At 38.2% G+C, this 22,500-nt stretch overlaps 1 protein-coding gene across 2 annotated transcripts in view; it reads right to left on the reverse strand.

The window, feature by feature from the left end:
* LOC143036988 (ATP-dependent translocase ABCB1-like) overlaps positions 1-22,500 on the reverse strand; it is a gene marked incomplete at its 3' end in the record, with an annotated part of 70,871 nt that overhangs the window by 11,070 nt on the left and 37,301 nt on the right. For both annotated transcript variants that reach the window (XM_076205092.1, XM_076205093.1), the window contains 6 exon segments: positions 1,042-1,214; positions 6,167-6,344; positions 6,720-6,912; positions 7,149-7,273; positions 12,193-12,364; positions 22,360-22,460. In XM_076205092.1, the coding sequence (XP_076061207.1) occupies positions 1,042-1,214; positions 6,167-6,344; positions 6,720-6,912; positions 7,149-7,273; positions 12,193-12,364; positions 22,360-22,460 (942 nt within the window).

Consider the following 22,500-nt stretch of genomic DNA (forward strand, 5'->3'; position numbering starts at 1 on the left):
AAAATATTTGGTATCATGTATAACACATCAGTAATGTTCACATCATACACATACATTATACAGACATGCATACATGCCTTAACATCTTCAGAACAATCACTAGTACAAGCTTCAAATAAAATCAAAACACCAACAAACTAATATACAAACAGGGCAGAAAGTCCATATTAATCCAGTATGGGCAGTGCCCATCTCAGACACATAATATAACAAACTACAGGTCACACAAAACAAGTTACTATGAATAATCATCAGCTGCACAGACAGTTATAATAGATCACCTACATGTGGAGACCAAATGTCTGTGACTCTGCAAGCATCTTGATATGCACTGCACATAATACATAGCATCCATCAAACAAAATCCACAGTACCCATTACACTCATATCAGACAAACCATAAACACATAGATGCATTAAACACTTCAGAACATTACTACAACACATTACATAGCACTACTCCACCATCAAACAATATCAGAATGAACATAGTATTCACAGATGGACCACAAGATATCCTGGAACCTAAAAATATCCTTGGCTATCATCCACCACCCATACAGAACAGGTAGAGTACACCTAGCCAGACTTTGCTGTGACCATCACACAACATTAAAAAAATACCAACACAATGGATGACACATGCCCACACTGCCAGGCTGCTTCAAATACAGTATAGTCACATATATACTCAAAGAATGCACATTACTGGTAATACACATATATGAACACATGTTTCAGGTGGGGAACCACTGGCAGGAATCTATGGAGGCAATTGCTTCAGTGCCCTTCCCCACAGATACTATGGGCAACCCAACAACATCTATCAAATTATTTAAGATGTACAGCTTTTATTCTACTCCAGTTCTTAAAACTGAAATTCCTATCTTTCAAAAAGTCAAGTAATGAAAACATTCCAATTTCTTATTGACTTTTCAACTGAATCAGCATCTTTCACTGCCACAATATGCTACTTGCAATATCAATTACATATAAGCCACCATCAAATATTGATGGAAAAATTTACTTAAAAAGACTAACCTTGCCCTTTAATGGATCATAAAAGCGCTGGATTAATTGAATACATGTTGATTTCCCACAACCTGATGGTCCAACCAGAGCTATAGTTTGACCAGGCTGAATCTTCAAATTCAGACCTTTCAAAATTTTTACATCTGGTCTTGAAGGATAATTGAAGTAAACATCCTCGAATTCTGTAATTATACAAAATTTGAAAGTATTAATTGCATTACACTTTACCTATATATGATTAAGTGTTATGAGAAATAGGCAACTGGGAATGGATGCAAAGAGCAGATTTATGAAAGGGTAATTGTATGGACAGCATAGTATGGGGCAGACACTTGGAATTTAAGAGAGGCAGAGAGAAAAATTTGTATAGAGTGAGAAATGAGGAGGTGAGGGGGAAAGTGGGAGTAGAAAAGGAGATGGCAGATAAGACTGACAAAAAATTATTGGGATGATTTGGACACATGAAAAGAATGAGTGATGAAAGATTAGTAAAAGAGGTGTGGAAGGCAGAGGTGGAGGGAGTGAACTTGAAGGGACAACCAAGGATAAGATGGATGCACGAGGTGAAGGGGGCACTAAGAAAGAGGGGGAATGTCTACTGAGCAAGGCAGAGAGAAGGCAAGAAATAGGGATGAGTGGAGAATGACTGTGTATGGATGATACTGTTATGCAGGGAAGAGAGTGATGGGGGATGGGGGAGTTGAAGGTGCTTATGTATTTACCTTTACCTAGTTGTATTTACCTAGTTGTATTTTGCGGGAAGGGGAGCTATGCTCGTGTTGTCCCGCCTTTGTATCTTGCAGTGTCTAGTTTGTTTTTAAACTCATGAATGGTTTTTGCGCATACTATTTCATTGTCCAGTTTGTTCCAAGTGTCCAAAACTCTATGAGGAAAACTGTTTTTCTTCAGTTCTCTTCTATAGCTATGTTTTTTTATTTTCTTTCCATGTCCTCTTGTGTTTCTTTTGTCCCAGTTAAGTAAATTCTCACTATCGAGTACCTCTGTGCCTTTCATGATTCTGTAGATGGTCAATAGGTCACCTCTCTCTCTTCTTTGCTCCAGTGTCGGTAACTCCAGTTTAGCCAATCTCTCTTCGTATGATAGGTTTGCAAGTGCAGGTGCCATTTTTGTAGCTGCTCTTTGGATTCTTTCTATTTTCTTTATATTCTTTTTGGTACTGGGGGACCACAATGTCGCTGCATACTCTAATCTAGGCCTTATCAATGTAACCAATATTTTTTTCATCATGTCTTCGTCCAAGTATGTAAACGCCACTTTTATTGATCTTAGCAAGTTGTAAGTCTCCCCGACAATTTTGTTAATCTGTATATCATAGGACAAGTCGTTCGTGATAATTACTCCCAAATCTTTTTCGGATCCTACTTTCTTTACTTCTTTGGTTCCAATTGTATATTTTCCTGATATTCTGTTTTTGCTTTTTCCAAACTCCATTATGCTACACTTCTTCGTATTAAAGTCCACTTCCCATTTCTGACTCCAGTTCCATACCCTATTTAGGTCTTCTTGCAGTGCTTCACAGTCCTCATCAGTTTCTATTTTCCTTAGCAGTTTGGCGTCATCGGCAAAGAAGCTCATGTAGCAGTTCACGTCTTCATCCATGTCATTCATATAGATAGCAAACATTATTGGTGCCAGCACAGATCCTTGCGGTACTCCACTGATCACCTCTTTCCAGTCTGAATATTTTTCTCTGAGCACTACTCTCATCTTTCTACCAGTCAGAAAGTCCTCTATCCATTTTAGTAGGTTTCCCTGTATTCCTCCTATGTGTTCCAGTTTTTTTAGTAGTTTTCTGTGTGGTACTTTGTCAAAGGCTTTTTGCAAGTCTAGGAATGCACAATCAGCCCATCCATTTCTTTCTTGCACTATGTCTATTAGTCTTGAGTAAAAGCATATTAAGTTTGTGGAGCATGATCTTCCTTGTCTGAATCCGAATTGTCTTGGGTTTAATATGTCATTGTCTTCCAGATGTTTTACCCATCTATTCTTGATTATTTTCTCACAAATTTTGGCAATGGTGCTTGTTAGTGATACTGGCCTATAGTTGGTGGGTTCTTCTTTGTTTCCTCCTTTGTGTATTGGTACAATGTTAGCGTTTTTCCAGTCCTCGGGTATCTTTCCTTCTTTGAGTGAGCTGTTTATTAAGATGTGTATTTTGTCTGTTAGTTCTTCTTTGCACTCCTTTAGAATCCAATTTGCAATACCGTCCGGGCCATGTGATTTTCTGACATCCAGCCTTGATAAATGTTCTGATATTTCCTTTAGTGATGCTGTAAACTCATTCATGAGGGGAGATTTCTTGTTTTTGTCTATGTCACAATTCGGTATTTTCTCTCTGGTGAAAACAGATTTAAAGTGATTGTTCATGACTTCGGCCATCTCTAAATCTTCTGTGTATTCTATGTTTCCTTGGCATAGTTTCACCAATTCCTGTTTGTTTTTGAGTTTACCATTCACATACCGATAGAATAGTTTGGGTTGCTCTTTGCATTTGTCTATAATATCCTTCTCATGGTTCCTTTTCTCCTCTCTTCTCACATTAACATACTCATTTCTATAGTTAACATAAATTTGCCATTTGCTTTGTTTTTTGTCTTTTCTCCACTTTTTCCAAGCTTTGTCCCTTCTGTCTTTTGCCTCACTGCATCTTTTGTTGAACCAACATTTAATGTACTCTCTCTCTCGCTTTTGTCTTGGTACATGCCTGTTTACCCCTTCATTGTAGTTTTCCATCAATATATTCCATTTCTCTTCCACTGCTGTTTCTTCCCTGTAAAATATTTCCCAGTTTGCATTCCGGAAGAATGTCTTTAGTTTTGTAAAGTCTGTTTTGTTGTACCTCAGTCTTCCTTTCCTATGCTTTTCGTTCCTCTCTATGTCTATTTCTTCCTTTAGTATAGTTTCGATGAGTACATGGTCACTCTTTCCAATTGGTGTCTCATACTGGACTTTATGCACTATTTCAGGCTCTGTTGTAAATATTAGATCTAGTTTCGATGGCTCTTCATTATTTCTGTACCTTGTGTTTTCATGGACCCATTGGGTCATTGTGTACTCCATGGTCATATCTAGCAGTACATTGCCCCACGAGTCATCTCCTCCTTGCACTGTCATGCTGTCCCAACAAATTTCTTTGCAATTGAAGTCCCCCATAACTACCAGATTACCCTTACCCATTAATATCTCATTGAGTGATTTTCTTGTGTCATCTAGCATTTTTTTATGTTCAATTTCTTTCCAAGCGCTTGTTTTTGGAGGCACATAAGTCACCACAAACTTTCTACTTTTCATATTCTTGCCTTCGACTTTTATCATGATCAATTCAGCATTACCTTTGCCCTCTGCAATTTTTGTCACCTTTAGGTCTTTCTTGGCCAAGAACATGATTCCCCCTCCCTGTTTCTTGTCCCTGTTTTTTATCCAGTAGTTGTATAAACCTTGTCCGATAACAGTGGATGGTATTTCACCTCTTAGTTTAGTCTCTACAATTCCCATTATGTCTGGTTTTGCTTCTAACAGATAATCATTGAGTTCGTTCAGTCCCGAAATTAGTCCGTCAATGTTGGTATAGGCCACTTTTAATTTTCTTCCTTCTCCCTGGTTTCTTCTTCCCTTGTTTTGTTCGTTTTGAAGCGCCATTGTCTTAATCTCAAGTCTATTACTCTCCACTGGAATTCTTTGCATTCTGTCTCTGATCTTTTCAAGTTTTTTTCCTTTGCTTCTTCTCTTAGCGCCCTTTCTTTTTCTAATTCCTCAGTACTCATTTCTCTTTTTATCCATATCTTATTGTATTTTTCACTCTTTGCCAAGTTACCTACTTTTTCAAATATGTCTTCTACTACCACTTGTGACCTTAGTTTTATCTTTAGAGGTCGATTCCTATCCTTAGTATAGCGACCAATTCTGTAAGTCTCTTCTAAGTCTGTGCCTGAATCACTATCTCCCCCCTGAATTTCATTAAGGATTTCTACTGCTGTCTCTTTTTCTTCTTTTTCTCTCATGTACCTCGCCAATCCTTGTTTTTCTTTAAGCCCATAAACCACAATACATTTCTTCCTATCTACTGTGTCCCTGACCCAATTTGCTTTTTCGTTAATCACTTGAATGATTGTGTCTTTTGCATTATCTTGCATTTGCTGCTTGACTATTTCTTTGAAAGCAATTTCTTTATTTTCAATATTTTCTTTCCACTTCTTAATTTCCTGGATACTGTCCCCACCTAAGTTTTCTTCGATCTTTTGTGTCAATTCTTGGAATTTGTTGTTCACTTCCTGCTTTAGATTTTCGCTATTATTATCATTAGTTTTCTTCTTTTCATTATCATTCTTCAGTTCATTTATGTCTCTTTTCATTTCTTTAATTTCGTTTGTAAGATCCAAGTTAGCTTTTTTCAGGTCAGAAATTTCATGGTTAGTCTTAGATAAACAATCAATTAAACCAATGACCTCTTTTCTTAAGTCCATGATTTCATTTTCCCACCGAGTCCTATTTTTGCTCATCTCTCTCTCTATCTCTAATAATCTACTTAAGTTCTTTCTTTCGTACTTACCAAACCCTAAGAAATCATTGTCGTAACACGTGGTGCTTTGTTTATTGTTTACATCGCGGTTCAGTGGATTGCCTCCAGATGGCTCTGATTCGCAACTGGCTTTCGAGTCGTTTTCATTCATTTTTGCTAATTTCGAGTTAACACAATTAACTAGCACTGCATAGATACCATTTCGGGCACTCACGTTCACTCCCCACCCCTACAGTACAAACCAGGTTTTCCTTTTTCGTCGTAAATCCTCTTCTTCTTGGTCGCGCGACGACGAGTGGTGTTGCTTCGATGTGTGTGAATGATATTTTGAAAGAGCCCAAAGGGATTTATACTGTGAATATTTTACTTGGAATAATGTATGCATTGTAGTAATGCAAAAATGTTGCAATGCTGTTTTTGTTGTGATATGCACAAAATGAGTCTCTCTTGTACATGCTTTTGTAATCCATAGTTCATCTGAAATATGCCTCTGCATCTTGCACCCATGTTCCATATCTATCTATATAATCAGGAAATATTCAAAAGACCAAAAACTACCAATAAATAGAAATGAGTTAGAATATGCATACATACCAATAAAACCTTTGACTTCATTTAGTTTCTTGCCCTCCTGGCTTGTAGGATCAATTTCAGAAGGACGTTCAATAATGTCATAGATAGTGGCTGCAGCACCTCTGGCTACACTAAAAGCTTCAGCATAAGGTGCTGCCTGACCCATATTCATAGCCCCCATCAATACACTGAAAAATACCTATAACAAATTCAAAGTAAGTTTAACCACCTAATATATATCTTAATGGTAAAATACATAGAAAATATGTGTAAAAATACTTAGGATGGCAAAAGAAAACAAAATACCTATTTCCTATATATATAATCTGATACATATATTGAATATCAATGTAGAAATAAATTAAAATTCTACCATAATGTGTAGCCATCCAGCCCAATACAATTCTCAAATATTTCATGCTCTCTCATACAGAAACAGATCCTATTCTTCCTTACAATAAGAATATCTATGGAACATATTCAACCTTATTTCAATATGTAGAAACTATATGAAGTTAATAAAAAAAAGATAGTAAGCACTCTATGCAAAGGAAGCTGCTATCATTAAACTTACAATGATGAGTTTTGCTGGGTCATAGTTCTTAGTGGGGTTAGGAGGGCGGGAGTCCAAAATGAGTTGCGTTCCATACCAGAAGGCTAGAGCATATGCAGCATAGATGATAAGCCACATGAAAGCCATTCCCACACCAGTTACCAGCCCTCTCCTGATTCCAGCTTTCTTGGCAAACACTAGATTTTGCTCATACCTGCATATTTCAAAGTATTAGACTTCTCACACAAGCAGAACATGGTTCAAACACATCATAAAACAATGTATAGACAAAATTTCTTGTAGAGTATAAAGTTTTCCTAATACAGCTACTTCTACTACTACTACTACATACGTACAAGCAGTACTTTAACCACTACCACTACACTACCACTTCAACTACCACCACCGCTATTAATATTTTAATATTACTGTGAGAAAATCAAAATTTACCTGTCTACTTCTTTCGATTCACCTCCAAAAGCAGCCACAGTCCTAATAGAAGAAATTACTTCTTCTGCAATGCTACCAGCTTTTGAGTACTCCTCAAGCTCTGATTTTGTAAGTGTTGATTGAGCCTGAAAAAAATCAGTTTTATATTATATATATATATATATATATATATATATATATATATATATATATATATATATATATATATATATATATATATATATATATATATATATATATATAAGGAGAAATAAACTTGTTATAATACACTATTTCTCCTTTACTATACATACATGTATATATATATATATATATATATATATATATATATATATATATATATATATATATTATATACATTATAAGGAGAAATAAACTTGTTGTAATACATTATTTCTCCTTTACTATACATACATTTATAAGTATGTATGCATATAGTGTGTATATATTATATACATATATATATATATATTTCGAATAAAGAAGAATCCTATATTTCAGCTATCAACTGTAGCCCTCTACTGTAGCACTTTCCTGAAGAGGGCTACAGTTGATAGCCAAAATATAGGATTCTTCTTTATTCGAAGTTTATTTTCTCTGACTGTGGGTTCCTGTGTGTCATATATATATATATATATATACACACACACACACCAAGGGCTTTTTCCCCTTATAAGGGAGGTAGCCAAGTCAAAACACGTACCCACTCCCACCCATATATATATACTGTGTGTGTATTTACCTAGTTGTTGTTGTTGTTGTTTTATACGGGAAGGGAGCTATGCATGTAGTGACCCGTCTTTGTGTCTTTCAGCATCAAGTTTGTTCTTAAATTCTTGAATAATATTTCCACACACTGTTGCCTTATCTAATTTATTCCAGGTACAGTATCCACGGCTCTGTGTGGGAAGCTATTCTTTTTCAAATCTCTTCTATAATTATCCTTTTTGAGTCTCTTTTCATGTCCTCTTGTTTTTCTATTATCCCACTTTAAGAAATCATCTCTATCTAGGATTTCCATTCCTTTCATAATTCTATAAATAGTCAGAGGATCTGTTCTTTCTCTTCTTTGTTCCAGAGTTAGTAGTTCCAATTTGGACAAGCTTTGTTATGTCAATTTGGAGAGTGTTGGTGCCATCTTTGTTGTTGCTCTTTGTATTCTTTCTAATTTCTTTATATTTTTTTTAGTACTGGATATCCACAGTGTTCCAGCATACTCCAATTTTGGCCTTATTAGTGTAACTAAATTTTTTTTTACCATTTGTGTATTTACCTAGTTGTATTTTGCAGGAAGGGGAGCTACGCTCGTGGTGTCCTACCTTTGTATCTCGCAGTGTCTAGTTTGCTTTTAAACTCATGCATGGTTTTTCTTCAGATCTCTTCTGTAGCTATGTTTTTTGAATTTCTTTCCATGTCTTCTTGTGCTTCTCCTGTCCCAGTTTAACAAGTCCTCTCTATCAAGTATTTCTGTGCCTTTCATGATTCTGTAGATGGTCAGTAGGTCACCTCTCTTCTTTGCTCCAGAGTCGGTAAATGTAGTTTAGCCAATCTCTCCTCATGTCGCAAGTTTGCGAGTGCAGGTGCCATTTTTGTTGCTGCTCTCTGGATTCTTTCTATTTTCTTCATATTTTTTTTGGTACTGGGTGACCACAATGTCGCCACATATTCTAGTCTAGGCCTTATCAGTGTGACCAATATTTTTTTAATCATTTCTTCGTCCAAATATGTAAATGCCACTTTTATTGATCTTAGCAAGTAGTAGGATTCTCCAACAATTTTGTTTATCTGTTTGTCATAGGACAAATCGTTTGAGATAATTACACCCAAATCTTTTTCGGATCTCTCCTTCTTTACCTCCTTGGTTCCAATTTTATATTGTCCTGATATTCTGTTTTTGCTTTTTCCAAACTCCATTATGCTACACTTCTTAATATTGAAGTCCACCTCCCATTTCTGACTCCAGTTCCATACTTTATTCAGGTCTTCCTGCAGTGATTTGCAATCCTCTTCAGTTTTTACTTTCATTAACAGTTTGGCATCATCAGCAAAGAAGCTCATGTAACATTTCACATCCTCATCCATGTCATTCACATAAATAGCAAACATTATTGGAGCTAGTACAGATCCTTGCGGTACTCCACTGATCACCTCTTTCCAATCTGAATATTTTTCTCTGAGCACTACTCTCATCTTTCTACCAATCAGGAAGTCCTCCATCCATTTTAGTAGGTTCCCTTGTATCCCTCCTATATGTTCAAGTTTCTTTAATAATTTTTTGTGTGGTACTTTGTCAAAAGCTTTTTGTAAGTCCAGGAAGGCACAATCAGCCCATCCATTCCTTTCTTGCACTATGTCTATTAATCTTGAGTAGAAACATATTAAGTTTGTGGTACATGATCTTCCTTGTCTGAACCCAAATTGTCTTGGGTTTATTATATTGTTGTCTTCCAGGTGTTTTACCCATCTATTCTTGATGATTTTCTCACAAATTTTGGCTATAGTGCTTGTTAGTGAGACTGGCCTATAGTTAGTTGGTTCTTGTTTCCTCCTTTATATATTGGTACAATGTTAGCATTTTTCCAGTCTTTTGGTATTTTTCCTTCTTTGAGTGAGCAATTTATTATGTTATGTATTTTGTCTGTTAGTTATTTTTTGCATTCTTTTAGAATCCAATTTGCAATTCAATCTGGGCCATGTAATTTCCTGACGTCAAGGTTTGATAGGTGTTTTAATATTTCTTTTTGTGCTATTGTTATGTCGCTCATGAGGGGAGATCGCCTTTCATTACCTTTGTTCCAATATTGTTTTCTCTCTAGTGAAGACAGAATTAAAGTGATTTTTCATGATTTCGGCCATTTCAAATTCTTCTGTGTTTTCTATATTTCCTTGGCGTAGTTTCACCATTTCTTGCTTGTTTTTAAGTTTACCATTCACATATCGATAGAATAGTTTGAGTTGCTCTTTGTATTTATATATAGTATCCTTTTCATGGTTCCCTTTTTCCTCTCTTCTCACTTTAACATACTCATTTCTATAGTTTGTATAGACTTGCCATTTTCCATGTTTTCTATTTTTTCTCTACCTTTTCCAAGCTCTCTCCCTTCTGTCTTCTGCCTCACTGCATCTTTTGTTGAACCAGCATTTAATGTACACTCTCTCTCACTTTTGTCTTGGTACGTGCTTATTTACCCCTTCATTGTAATTATTCATCAAGATGTTCCATTTCTCTTCCATTTTTGTCTCTTCCATGTAAAATTTTTCCCAGTTTGCATTCTGGAAGAATTTCTTTAGTTTTGCAAAGTCTGTTTTGTTGTACATCAATCTTCCTTTCCTATGCTTTTCATTTCTCTCCATGTATATTTCTTCCTTTAGTTCAGTTTCAATGAATATATGGTCACTCTTTCCAATTGGTGTCTTGTATTGGATTTTATCCACAATTTCAGGTTCTGTTGTAAAAATTAAATCTAGTTTCGACCGCTCTTCGTTGTTTCTGTATCTGGTGTTTTCACTGACCCACTGAGTCATTGTGTATTCCATGGTCATATCTAGTAGTACATACCACACAACAGAACTCTGCTGTATTCCAACACGTCGCCAACAATAATCTCTGCATAAATTGGGGCAAGGCAAAATAATTTTCAAATCATAATGTAGTTATAGAAGGAAAATCATTGAATCTTCCTTAATTAAACAATTCCCAAATTTTAACATTTCAAAAGGACAATGGTCGCCTGATTATATAACCACCTTGGCAGTTAACAAATTACTTCCTTCTATTGTAAAAGCAGATGACTTGCCACAAAGCCCGCGCAACAATATAAACGCTACCTGATATGACATGGCCATGTTCCCTCACTCCACCTCTCTCCTCTGTATATATGTGTTTTCTCTTGTCTTTCTATGCTGATTGAAGAGGATCACAGCAAGTGATTGAAATATACAGAAATCGTTATTTGCTTTCTTTTCTTAAATCCAACCACAGTGGTTTTTAGTGTATATATACATATATACACATACATATATATATATATATATATATATATATATATATATATACTGTATATACAACTTAAGAGGCAGAGGAGAGTTTAAATGTGTTTGAAATGAAGTGTCTGAGAAGTATGGTAGAGGTTACTAGGTTGGACAGAGTGAGAAACAAGGTGAGGAGAGTGAAACAGGAAAGGACAGATAAGGCTAATGAAAGAGTACTGGGATGGTTTGGACACATGGAAAGAATGAGAGAAGAAAGATTAATAAAAGAGGTATGGAATGCAGAGGTGGATGGAGTGAACTTCAGGGAATGACCAGGGATGAGATAAATGGATGGGGGTGAAAGGGACGTTGAACAAGAGGGGAATGTCTGTTGAGCAAGGATGGGAGAGGCAGGAAATAGGGGTGAGTGGAGAACGGCTGTGTACAGATGATACTATGATGCAAGGAAGGTAGAGGGTGGGAGATGGGGGGGGGGGGAGTATAGGGAGTGGTTGTGTGCGAATGATATTTTGATGCAGCCCAAAGGGATTTCTTCCAGTTTTCTCTATTTTTCACATCAGGGGATGAAGAGGGTGGGTTGCCAATTAAATGAAGTGGCCTTACTGTGATTGTGATGTGTTTTGATGCATTGCCCAGGGCAATGGGCAGGAGTCAGAGATGACCCTTTATCCACAAGGAGTTAAGATGAGAGGGAGGAAAGGGTGGTGGATGGGAGTGGAATGGGTTGGAATCAAGTGGAGCGAGAGCTTGCATTTTGACTTGGCTACCTCCCTTGTAAGGGATGGATGGATAATTATTATCATTGTTATTCTTATTAATTTTACATAAATAAATACTTTATTATTGGCAGCGATTAGAAATGAAACTCATAGGCTTACACTTCATAGAATCTAAAGGAAGTAACCCTGTAGAGATGGCTTCAATTAAGGCAAACTGTTACAGGTATAAAGAGGTGTGATGCAACAAGAAGGCTTAGAAGCCAAAATCATACAAATCCAAACTAGATCAATGTGATTTCATATGTAAACTATATGATCCACATGTAACTTACCTTTGCCATAAATCCAGTGGAGATAGCAAGTAGAGGAAATACTGACAGAATGACGAGCGTAAGTTCCCAGCCGTAAATAAAGGCAGTGACGAGAGACGAGAGGAAGATGGTTAGGAAGAAGATAAACATCCCAACTTTTTCTCCAATGCCCTCTTGTAATTTGTTAAGGTCTCTGAAATAGAATGATAATGTAATTATCATGTCATTTGTCAAAATTATTACATAAAGCCCTTAAGTTAAGCAAATAATTTACACGCTTCAATACAACCAAACAACTTCAGTTAAAAAACGAAAATACTGAATTTCTTGGCTGTTCCCTTGAGTGACAATGCAGTGTGCAAATCCGAACTTATGCAAGGAAAACATAATTTGTAAGAGAATAGATACGAAACACACACTTTATGGAAACTAAATTCCTACACGTTGATTGTGAAGGTGTGCAATTGATTACGAAAATAAAGACGAGTTGTTTGGGAAAGGGGATGTCATGTCAACAGTAAAATAGCAAACAACCCAATTAATGTTCACCTTATTTATCTCTTACCGATACAAAATACATTTCCGACCAATAAGTAACTTCTGCGTTAATTATATTTAAAGTGAGAAAAAAAAAATGTGCCGATGGCCGGGTCGGAATGTGCCAACAACCGGATATCAACCATGATTTACCTAATTTTGTTTTGGTTGCGTCGACCAAGTAGTTTGTAGAAAGCTACAAAAATCTGTATAGGGAAGTGTCAATCTGAACCCAGCCTTCAACTCCGCCCCCCAGAGAAATCCCTTTAGAGTATTTTTCCCTGGATTATTTTACTTTTAATAGGACCACATAAGATTATCATTATCCATTACGACATTAATGATAAGTGTTCTGTACACAATCCCCACCTTCCCTAATGTAGGATATCTGTCTCCGTAATGATGATTGATTGATTGATGATGATATAATCAAACAATGATAATAACAATAATAACAACAATAATAATGACAATAATAATGACAATAATGATGATGATTGATAATGATGATTGATGTTGATTGATGATTGATAATGATGATTGATAATGTGACTGATAATGATTGATAATGATTATGATAATGATATATTGGTTATCATATCATAATGACATAATGATATACTATAATGATATAATTATATCATAATGACATGATCATGATATGATTATGATATGATTATATCATTGGTATAATTATGATATTATGATACGATTACGATATGATTATGATATATCATTATGATATATGATTATATGATCATGATATGATTATGATATGATATTATAATATCATTATGATATTATGATATGATCATGATATCATTATGATATTATATCATTATATGATTATGATGTGATTATGATATGATTATATCATTCATATCATTATATTATATCATTATGATATAATTATATCATTATAATATGATATCATTATGGTATCATTATATCATTATATTATATCATCATTATGATATGATTTCATTATAATTTTATGATATTATTTCATTATGTCATTATGATTATCATTTAATGATCATTATGATATCAGTCATTTGATTATCATTATGATGCTACTATAGCGTGAGGTCTACTTCCCGTTAGCACTATAGCGTGAGGGGTGCTACTATAGCGTGAGGTCTACCGCCATATGTCGCCTACCCAGGTGCAGCCTGAGGTCGCGTGATCCGCGTTCCCCCGGTACGCTCCCCTCACCTGTCCAAACATGTGTCCTGCTCAAATATATATATATATATATAAAGTGACCTGTCCACGTGACCTGACCTAACCTCACCTATTTGTGTCATTCTTAGACGATGTACGAAGTGTGTATCGCTAGAATAAATGTATGGAAATATATGATATGTTTATTTTCACATTTCTTCCTTTAATATGAATGTAATTAGAAATCCAGTTATCTAAGTCATTACTAGGATATGTACAAAATATGTGTTTATCGCTAAAATAAATGTATGGAAATGGTAGACCTCACGCGGTGCTACTATAGCATGAGGTCTACCACACTATAGCGTGAGGTCTACCTCCCGTTAGCACTATAGCGTGAGGTCTACCATTTCCATACATTTAGTTTAGCGATAAACACATATTTTGTACATATCCTAGGAATGACTTCGATAGATAATTGGATTTTTAATTACATTCATATTAAAGGAAGAAATGTAAAAATAAACATGTTATCATATATTTCCATATGATAATAATTAATGGATGAATTAGTAAATACATAATAAAAAATACCCCGTCTGGGGTATTGGCAGTATATTATTGTGGCAAAGTAGCATGCAGTTGATATTTAAGGGTCTATATGGGGCGCCCCTACGGACCAGAGCCACACATAATTTTGTCTATGATAGAGAAAAACTCTGTTCATAGAGAAATTATGACACTTTTTATACTACGGCTGTCCCTCCGTTATGCTGCCCCCCCCCCCAACCCCTTGTCGCTGTCCTGTACCATTTCTCTGAGTATTCATTTTCTGTTTTCGCCGACCCTGTGGTGGGGAAAGAGAATACTACCACCAAGTTTTCCCACTTGAGTCGTAAAAGGCGACAAAAAATGGACGGGGGATGGGATTAGGAGTCCTACTACCCGTAGCCCCGAAAGGGGATATTCCTAAAAAACAAAAGGGCATAAGAGGGTCTGGGAGTTTTCTAGCCAGTACCATAAGGTTTGGATCTTTTAATGTACGTGGATGTGGTACAGATGAGAGTAAGAGGGAAGAGACTGGCAGTATGTTTGTGAGAAGAAAGATGGATATGCTGGCTTTGAGTGAAACTAAACTGAAAGGAAAGGGCAACTGAGTTTGAGAGTGTAGCTGGGAGGTACTCAGGAGTGAAGAGGGGACGAGGGAGAGAAGGGGTGGCTATACTAGTAAGTGAAGAGATAAGTAAGCGGGTAGTGGAGTGGAGGGAGGTTTCATCAAGGTTGATGTGGATGAAGGTGAAGCTGGGAAGGGAGATGTGGGTTTTTGTAAGTGCGTATGGACCTGGTAGTGAGAAGAGCGTAGAGAGAAGGGAGGCTTTTTGGGTATATATAAATGAGTGCATAGAGGGATTAGGGAGAATTGTCAATGTAGTTGTATTGGGAGACCTTAATGCCAGGGTAGAAAATGAGCCAATAGACGGAGTGATTGGGAAGTATGGAGTTCCCGGTAAAAAATGAAGTGGAGAAATGATGGTGGAGATGTGTCTTGAAAGAGAATTGATGATAGCTAATACAGTATTTAAGAAGAAAGTCAAGCATAAGTACACATGGGAGAGAGCAGTGGATGGAAGGGTGGCAGATAGAGCGTTAATGGACTATATAGTGGTGACCAGGAGTATGGTAGGAAGAGTTAAGGATGTACATGTTCTAAGGGGAGAGAGTGGGGGAATATCATATCATTTTCTGGTAGAAGGTGAAATGAGAGTGGAGAATAGGTGGAGAAAGAGGAAAAGGACAGAATGTAGGGAGGTACTTAGAGTGAACTGCTTAAATGAGGAAAAAAATGAGAGTGAGTTTATGAAGAAACTGAAAGAGGAGTAGGAGGGAGTAAAGGATAGAGTAGAACTAGGAGTGGAGGAGGAATGGGGATGGTTCAAGGAGGGAGTCACAGGGTGTACAAAGATGGTGTGTGGAACAAGGAGGGCGGGAGGAAAATGAAAGAAGGGTAGTGAGTGGTGGGATGAGGAAGCAAAGAAAGGTGTAGAAGAAAAGAAGCAGGCATTCGTCGATTGGCTGCAAATTAGGACGAGGGAATCGTATGAGAGCTACAAAGTAAAGAGAAAGGAAGTTAAGCATAAGATAAAGGAAGCAAAGAGGAGAGCAGATGTGAAATGGGGTAAGAGTATGACAGAAAATTTTGAAATCAATAAAAAGATGTTCTGGAAGGAAATTAAAAGAGAAAAAGGAGGCGAATCAAGTACAGAGGAAAAGGTAAAAGGTGCAGATGGAGAGATGATAATGGAAGAGAAGGCAGTGAGAGGAAGGTGGGCAGAGTATTTTAGGGAGTTGCTAAATGTGAAGGAGGATAGGGAGGGAAAGATAGTTGCAGTGGGAAGAGCTAAGAAAATGAGAGTGATGAGTGAGGAAAATGGGAGAAATAGGGAAAGATGAAGTGAAAGCAGCTGTTAAGATGATGAGAGCAGGTAAGGCACCTGGTCTGGATGAATGCCATGCAGAATGTCTGAAGAAAGGAGGTACAGTGATGGTGGACTGGCTGGTGAGGTTATTTAATGTTTTTTTTTTTTTTGAGAGAGAGAGGGTAGAGTGCCGGAGGACTGGAGGAGTGCCTGTATAGTTACGCTTTACAAGGGAAAGGGGGACAAGTGTGAGTGTAGTAGTTTCAGAGGGATCAGCTTGTTGAGTGTAGTTGGGAAGGCGTATAGGAGGGTCTTGATTGAGAGGATTAGGAGAGGAACAGAGGGAGTAATTGGTGAGGAACAGTGCGGGTTTAGGACAGGTAGGGGTTGTGTAGATCAGATCTTTGTGGTAAGACAGATATGTGAGAAAGCTATAGGAAAAGGTAAGGATGTGTTTCAGGCTTTTATGGATCTGGAAAAGGCTTATGACAAGATAGACAGGAAAGCACTGTGGGAGGTACTGCAGATATATGGGATAGGAGGAAAGCTGTTAAGAGCAGTCAAGAGTTTTTACGAGAGTAGTAGAGCTTGTGTTAGGATTAGAAATGGAGAGAGTGAATGGTTTGAGGTAAAGGTGGGACTTCGTCAGGGATGTGTTATGTCACCTTGGCTGTTTAATCTTTACATGGATGGGGTGGTGCGAGAGGTGAATGCAAGGGTAGTGGGTCAGGGGTTGGAGATGATTAAAGAAAATGGAGAAAAGTGGGAGGTGAGCCAGTTGTTGTTTGCCGACGACACTGCGCTTGTAGCAGGATCAGAGGAGGGATTGAGGAAGTTAGTGACAGAGTTTGAGAAGGTGTGTGAAAGAAGGAAGCTGAAGATAAATGTGGGTAAAAGTAAGGTGATGAGATATACAAAGGGAGAGAGTGACAGTAGGCTGGAGGTGAGCATTAAGGGTGAAAGACTGGAGGAAGTGGATAGTTTTAGATATTTGGGTGCGAATGTGGCAGGAAAGGGAGGAGTGGGGGTGGAGGTAGAATGTAAATTGAGAGAAGCGAGTAAATGCCTTGGCGGATTGAAAAGTGTTATGAGAAATAGACATCTGGGAATGGATGCTAAGAGGAGGTTACATGAAGGAGTGATTGTACTAACAGCATTGTACGGGGCAGAAACATGGAACACGAGAGAGGAAGAGAGAAGGAGTTTGAATGTGTTTGAGAAGAAATGTCTGAGAAATATGATAGGGGTTACTAGGCTGGATAGAGTAAGAAATGAGGTGGTGAGGAGGAGAACAGGGGTGGAAAGGGAACTGGGAGATAGGGTTGATGAAAAAGTATTAGGATGGTTTGGACACATGGAAAGAATGAGTGAAGAAAGATTAGTAAAAGAAGTATGGAAGGCAGAGGTGGAAGGAGTGAATATGAGGGGGCGTCCTAGGATGAGATGGATGGATGGGGTGAAAGGGGCATTACAAAAGAGTGGAATGTCTGTGGAGGAAGGACGGGAGAGGACAGAAGATAGGGGTGAATGGAGAGGGGTTGTGTATAGATGATGCTATGATGCATGAGGGGGAGTGGGTGGGGGATGAGGGGGGGGGGTGAGGAAGTATGTATGAATAAAATTGATGCAGCCCGAAGGGCTTTCTCCATGTCTTCTCCTTTTCTGCATGAGGGGACAGAGAGAGGGGGGGGGGGGTTGCCGAATTTATGAAGCGGCCTTGCTGTGGATGTGCTGTGTCTTGCGACACTGCTTCTGATCCAGGGCAGTGGACAGGATGCAGGGATGACCCGTCATCCAGGAGGTGCCAAGATAAGAGGGAAGGAGGAGAGTGGAGGGGAGTGGAACATATAGGAAATGGAATGGGTGGGAGTGGTTTCTATGCCTTTTTCTTTGTGGCTACCCCCCATGTAGGGGGAAAAAGCCTTTGGTATATGTATGTATGTATGAATAAGCAACTTCTTTTACTTTAAATATTGCAGTTTGTCATACACGACACAACACAAACTCTCCACACGTCACCCATGCATTTTACCGGTTACGCCATAACATGTATTTAATCAATGTGACCAAAACAAAGATGGCGGAAATCGTGGTTCAAGTAGAGTTGACGGTGCATCGCTGTCAATTATAATAGGTTGTAAGTACACATATCAGCCGTTCTGTGGCTCTCCTTTTCGAAATGATAATTGTAACAAACAGTTGTTGTTCGGAAAGGGTCATTTGCATAAATGAAAATTAAATATTATGAACGTTTAATTGACTTTTCTGTTATCTAATCTGGGTTGTCGACTTGGAGCACAACCCGAAGAGTAGAAGTGAGTGGAAGAGGAGCAGGAGAAGGAGGAAAAAATGTGAAGGAGTATAAAGAGGAAGAGGAAGACCAAAGAGAAGAAAAAAGTACTGAAGATAAGTTTAGCAAGGAGATTTGGTGGGTGAAAGAAAAATTATTAAAAGAATGTACGAAATTAAGCTGGTGAGGTCTTTGGTATAAACGGTAAGGGATTTTGGCATCTATGACTTCATCACATATATTTATTTTTTCCTAATACTACTTCAGAGGCTTAGAATGAACTGCTTAAATGAGAATGAAATGGAAAAGGGGTAAAAGAAGAAGCTGAGAGAGGAGTGGGAGGGAGTGAAGGATAGAGTAGAGCTAGGTGTGGAGGAGGAATGGGGATGGTTCAAGGAGGGAGTCACAAGGTGTGCAAGGATGGTGTGTGGAACAAGGAGGACGGGAGCAAATAGAAGGAAGGGTAGCGAGTGGTGGGATGAGGAAGCAAAGAATGGTGTAGAAGAGAAGAAGCGAGCTTTCACAGATTGGTTACAAAGTAGGACGAGGGAATCATACGAGATGTACAAAGAAAAGAGAAGTAAAGCATACGATAAAGGAGGCAAAGAGGAGAGCAGATGTGAAATGGGGTAAGAGTATGATAGAAAATTTTGAAAGTAATAAAAAGATGTTTTGGAGAGAAATTAAGAGAGGAAGAGGAGGTGAATAAAGTTGGGAAGAAAAGGTAAAAGGTGCAGATGGAGAGATGATAATGGTAGAGAAGGCAGAAAGAGGAAGATGGCCAGAGTACTTTAGGAAGTTGCTAAATATAAAGGTGGATAGGGAGGGAAAGGTAGTTGCAGTGGGAAATGCTAAGAAAATTACCGTGATGAGTGACGAAAATGGAGGAGAAATAAGGATGAAGTGAAGGCAGTTGTTAAGATGATGAGAGCAGGTAAGGCACCTGGTCTGGATGGATGCCATTCAGAATGTCTGAAAAATGGAGGTACAATGATGGTGGACTGGTTGGTGAGGTTATTTAATTCTTGTTTAAGAGAGGGTCAAGTGCCGGAGGACTGGGGGAGTGCATGTATAGTTCCACTTTACAAGGGAAAAGGGGAAAAGTGTGAGTGCAGTAGTTTCAGAGGGATTAGCTTGTTAAATGTAGTTGGGAAGGCTTATGGGAGGGTCTTGATTGAGAGGATTAGGAGAGGAACAGAGGGTGGGTTTAGGACAGGTAGAGGTTGCGTGGATCAGATTTTTGTGGCAAGACATATAATGTGAGAAAGATATACGAAAAGGTAAGGATGTTTTTTGGGTTTTTATGTATTTGGAAAAGGCTGACAGGGTAGACAGGAAGGCACTGTGGGAGGTATTGCAGATATATGGGATAGGAGGAAAGCTTCTGGGAGCTGTCAAGAGTTTTTATGAGAGTGGTAAAGCGTGTGTCGGGATTAGAAATGGAGAGAGTGAGTGGTTTGAGGTAAAGGTGGGACTTCGTTAGGGATGTGTTATGTCACACTGGTTGTTCAATTTATACATGGATGGGGTGATGTGAGAGGTAAATGCAAGGGTACTGGGTCAGGCATTGGAGATGTTTAAAGAAAATGGAGAAAAGTGGGAGATAATCAACTGTTATTTGCTGACGACACTGCGCTTCTAGCAGGAGCAGAGGAGGGATTGAGGAAGCTAGTGACAGTTTAGGAAAAAGCATGAAAGAATAAAGTTGAAGATAAATGTGAGTAAAAGTAAGGTGATGAGATGTACAAGGGGAGAAAGTGGCAGCAGACTGGAAGTGAGCATTAAGGGAGAGTGGAGGAAGTGGATAGTTTTAGATACTTGGGTGCAAATGTGGCAGGAAAGGGAGGAGTGGAGGTAGAGGAAGAATGTAGACTGAGAGAAGCGAGTAAATGCCTTGGTGGATTAAAAAGTGTAATGAGAAATAGACATTTGGGAATGGATGCTAAGAGGAGATTGTATGAAGGAGTGATTGTGCCAACAGCACTGTATGGGAAAGAAACATGGAACATAAGAGAGGAAGAGAGAAGGAGTTTGAATGTGTTTAAGATGAGATGTCTGAGAAGTATGATAGGGGTTACTAGGCTGGACAGAGTGAGAAATGAGGAGATGAAGAGGAGAACTGGGGTGGAAAGGGAGTTGGGAGATAGGGTGGATGAAAGAGTATTGGGATTGTTTGGACACAAAGTGTGAAGAAAGACTAGTAAAAGAGGTGTGGAATGCAGATGTGGAAGGAGTGAACATGAGGGGCGTCCTAGGATGAGATGGATGGATGGGGTAAAGGGGGCTTTGGGGAAGAGGGAAATGTCTGTTGAGGAATGACGGGAGAGAACAGAAGACAAGGGTGAGTGGAGAATGGTTGTATATGGATGATGATGTGATCCATGAGGTGGAATGGGTGAGGGATGGGGAGTGAGGGAGTATGCATGAGAAAAATTTGACGCAGCCCGAAGGGATTTCTCCCCATCTCCTTTTCTGCATGAGGGGACAGAAAGGAGTGGTCGCCGATTTAATGAAGCGGCCTTGCTGTGGATGTGCTGTGTCTTGTGACACTGTTTCTGACCCAGGGCAGTGGACAAGGTGCAGGGATGACCCGTCATCCAGGAGGTGCCAAGTTAAGAGGGTAGGGAAGAGGGTGGAGGAGAGTGGAGTGTGATAGGGATGGAATGGGTGGGAGTGGTTTTTATGCCTTTGTTTTTTGGCTACCTCCCTTATAAGGGGGAAAAAGCCTTTAGTATATGTATGTATGTACTTCAGAGAATGCCTGTACATTCATACAATTTGTTACCCAAGGAACAAATAAGTCACAATCAATGATACAAAAATAAGACAATAATTGGTTCTATCCTGAGTCATGGTCCCTTAACTATTTTTTTTTTTTCCTGGGGTTTGCCAAAAATATCACTACTGTTGGCCCCTTACTATCCATTGGATGTCCCTGAAGTCTTTAAGAACTCCGATCAGACTAATGTCAGAGCAACTTCTGACAAAAAATATATAAAATATAGATATATAAAAAATAGACAATTAAATAAAAAAAATTTACTAATGAATGTATAAATAATATTATATTTGTAAAGAAAGAACGAAAACTTTCTTGACTGAGCTATCTTATTTAGCTGTTTGCTGCCTGAAGGGACAAATTGGGCACATTTAACAATTTTAGCCTAGATAATGCCAGATGATTTCATTCATCTTAATGAAACCCAAGGGCAGTAGTTTGTTCAGGAGTATAAGGACCACATTTTTATCCAAATCCTACTCTTCCGCAGAAGCTATGCAAATTAAAGGAATTTATTAAATCTGAACTGATAAATTTTAATACATAATTATAAATATTTAAAATAAATATAAATATATTAGTTGAATAAATAAAACTATTATATTGAAATAAAATTCAAAATAATATCAAATTCAAATACAGTGCATACATGCATATACTAAGGGTTTTTCCACTTTACAAAGGAGGTAGCCAAATTTAAAAGACATAAATCTACCCCCACCCATTTCATCCCCACATACTCCACTCCCATTCACCTCCCCTCCCTCCACCCCTCTTTTCTTGGCTCCTCCTGGATGACGGGTTATCCCTGCATCTCGCCCTCCGCCCTGGGTTAGAAGCAATGCTGCAAGACACAGCACATCCACAGCAAGGCCTCATTTAATCGATGCCCCCCCCCCACTTCACCGTCTCTTCATACAGAAAATGAAAAGACGGAGAGATAGAATAAATTCAAACAAATTAAAATAATTCATACAGAAGAACGTTTGTTGACCACTTACTCCGTGACCCTGCTTGCAAAATCATTGGTTTGGTGAGTATCAAACCAACCAATTTCTTGTCTGAGAATACTCTGAAGAAACTTCCCTCTTAACCGATAAACCTGCAAGAATTACAGTATCACTTAATGCATTAGTAAACTG

This window comes from Oratosquilla oratoria, chromosome 21, assembly GCF_046742065.1.
Source record: "Oratosquilla oratoria isolate Oo_2021 chromosome 21, ASM4674206v1, whole genome shotgun sequence".
NCBI lineage: Eukaryota > Metazoa > Arthropoda > Malacostraca > Stomatopoda > Squillidae > Oratosquilla > Oratosquilla oratoria.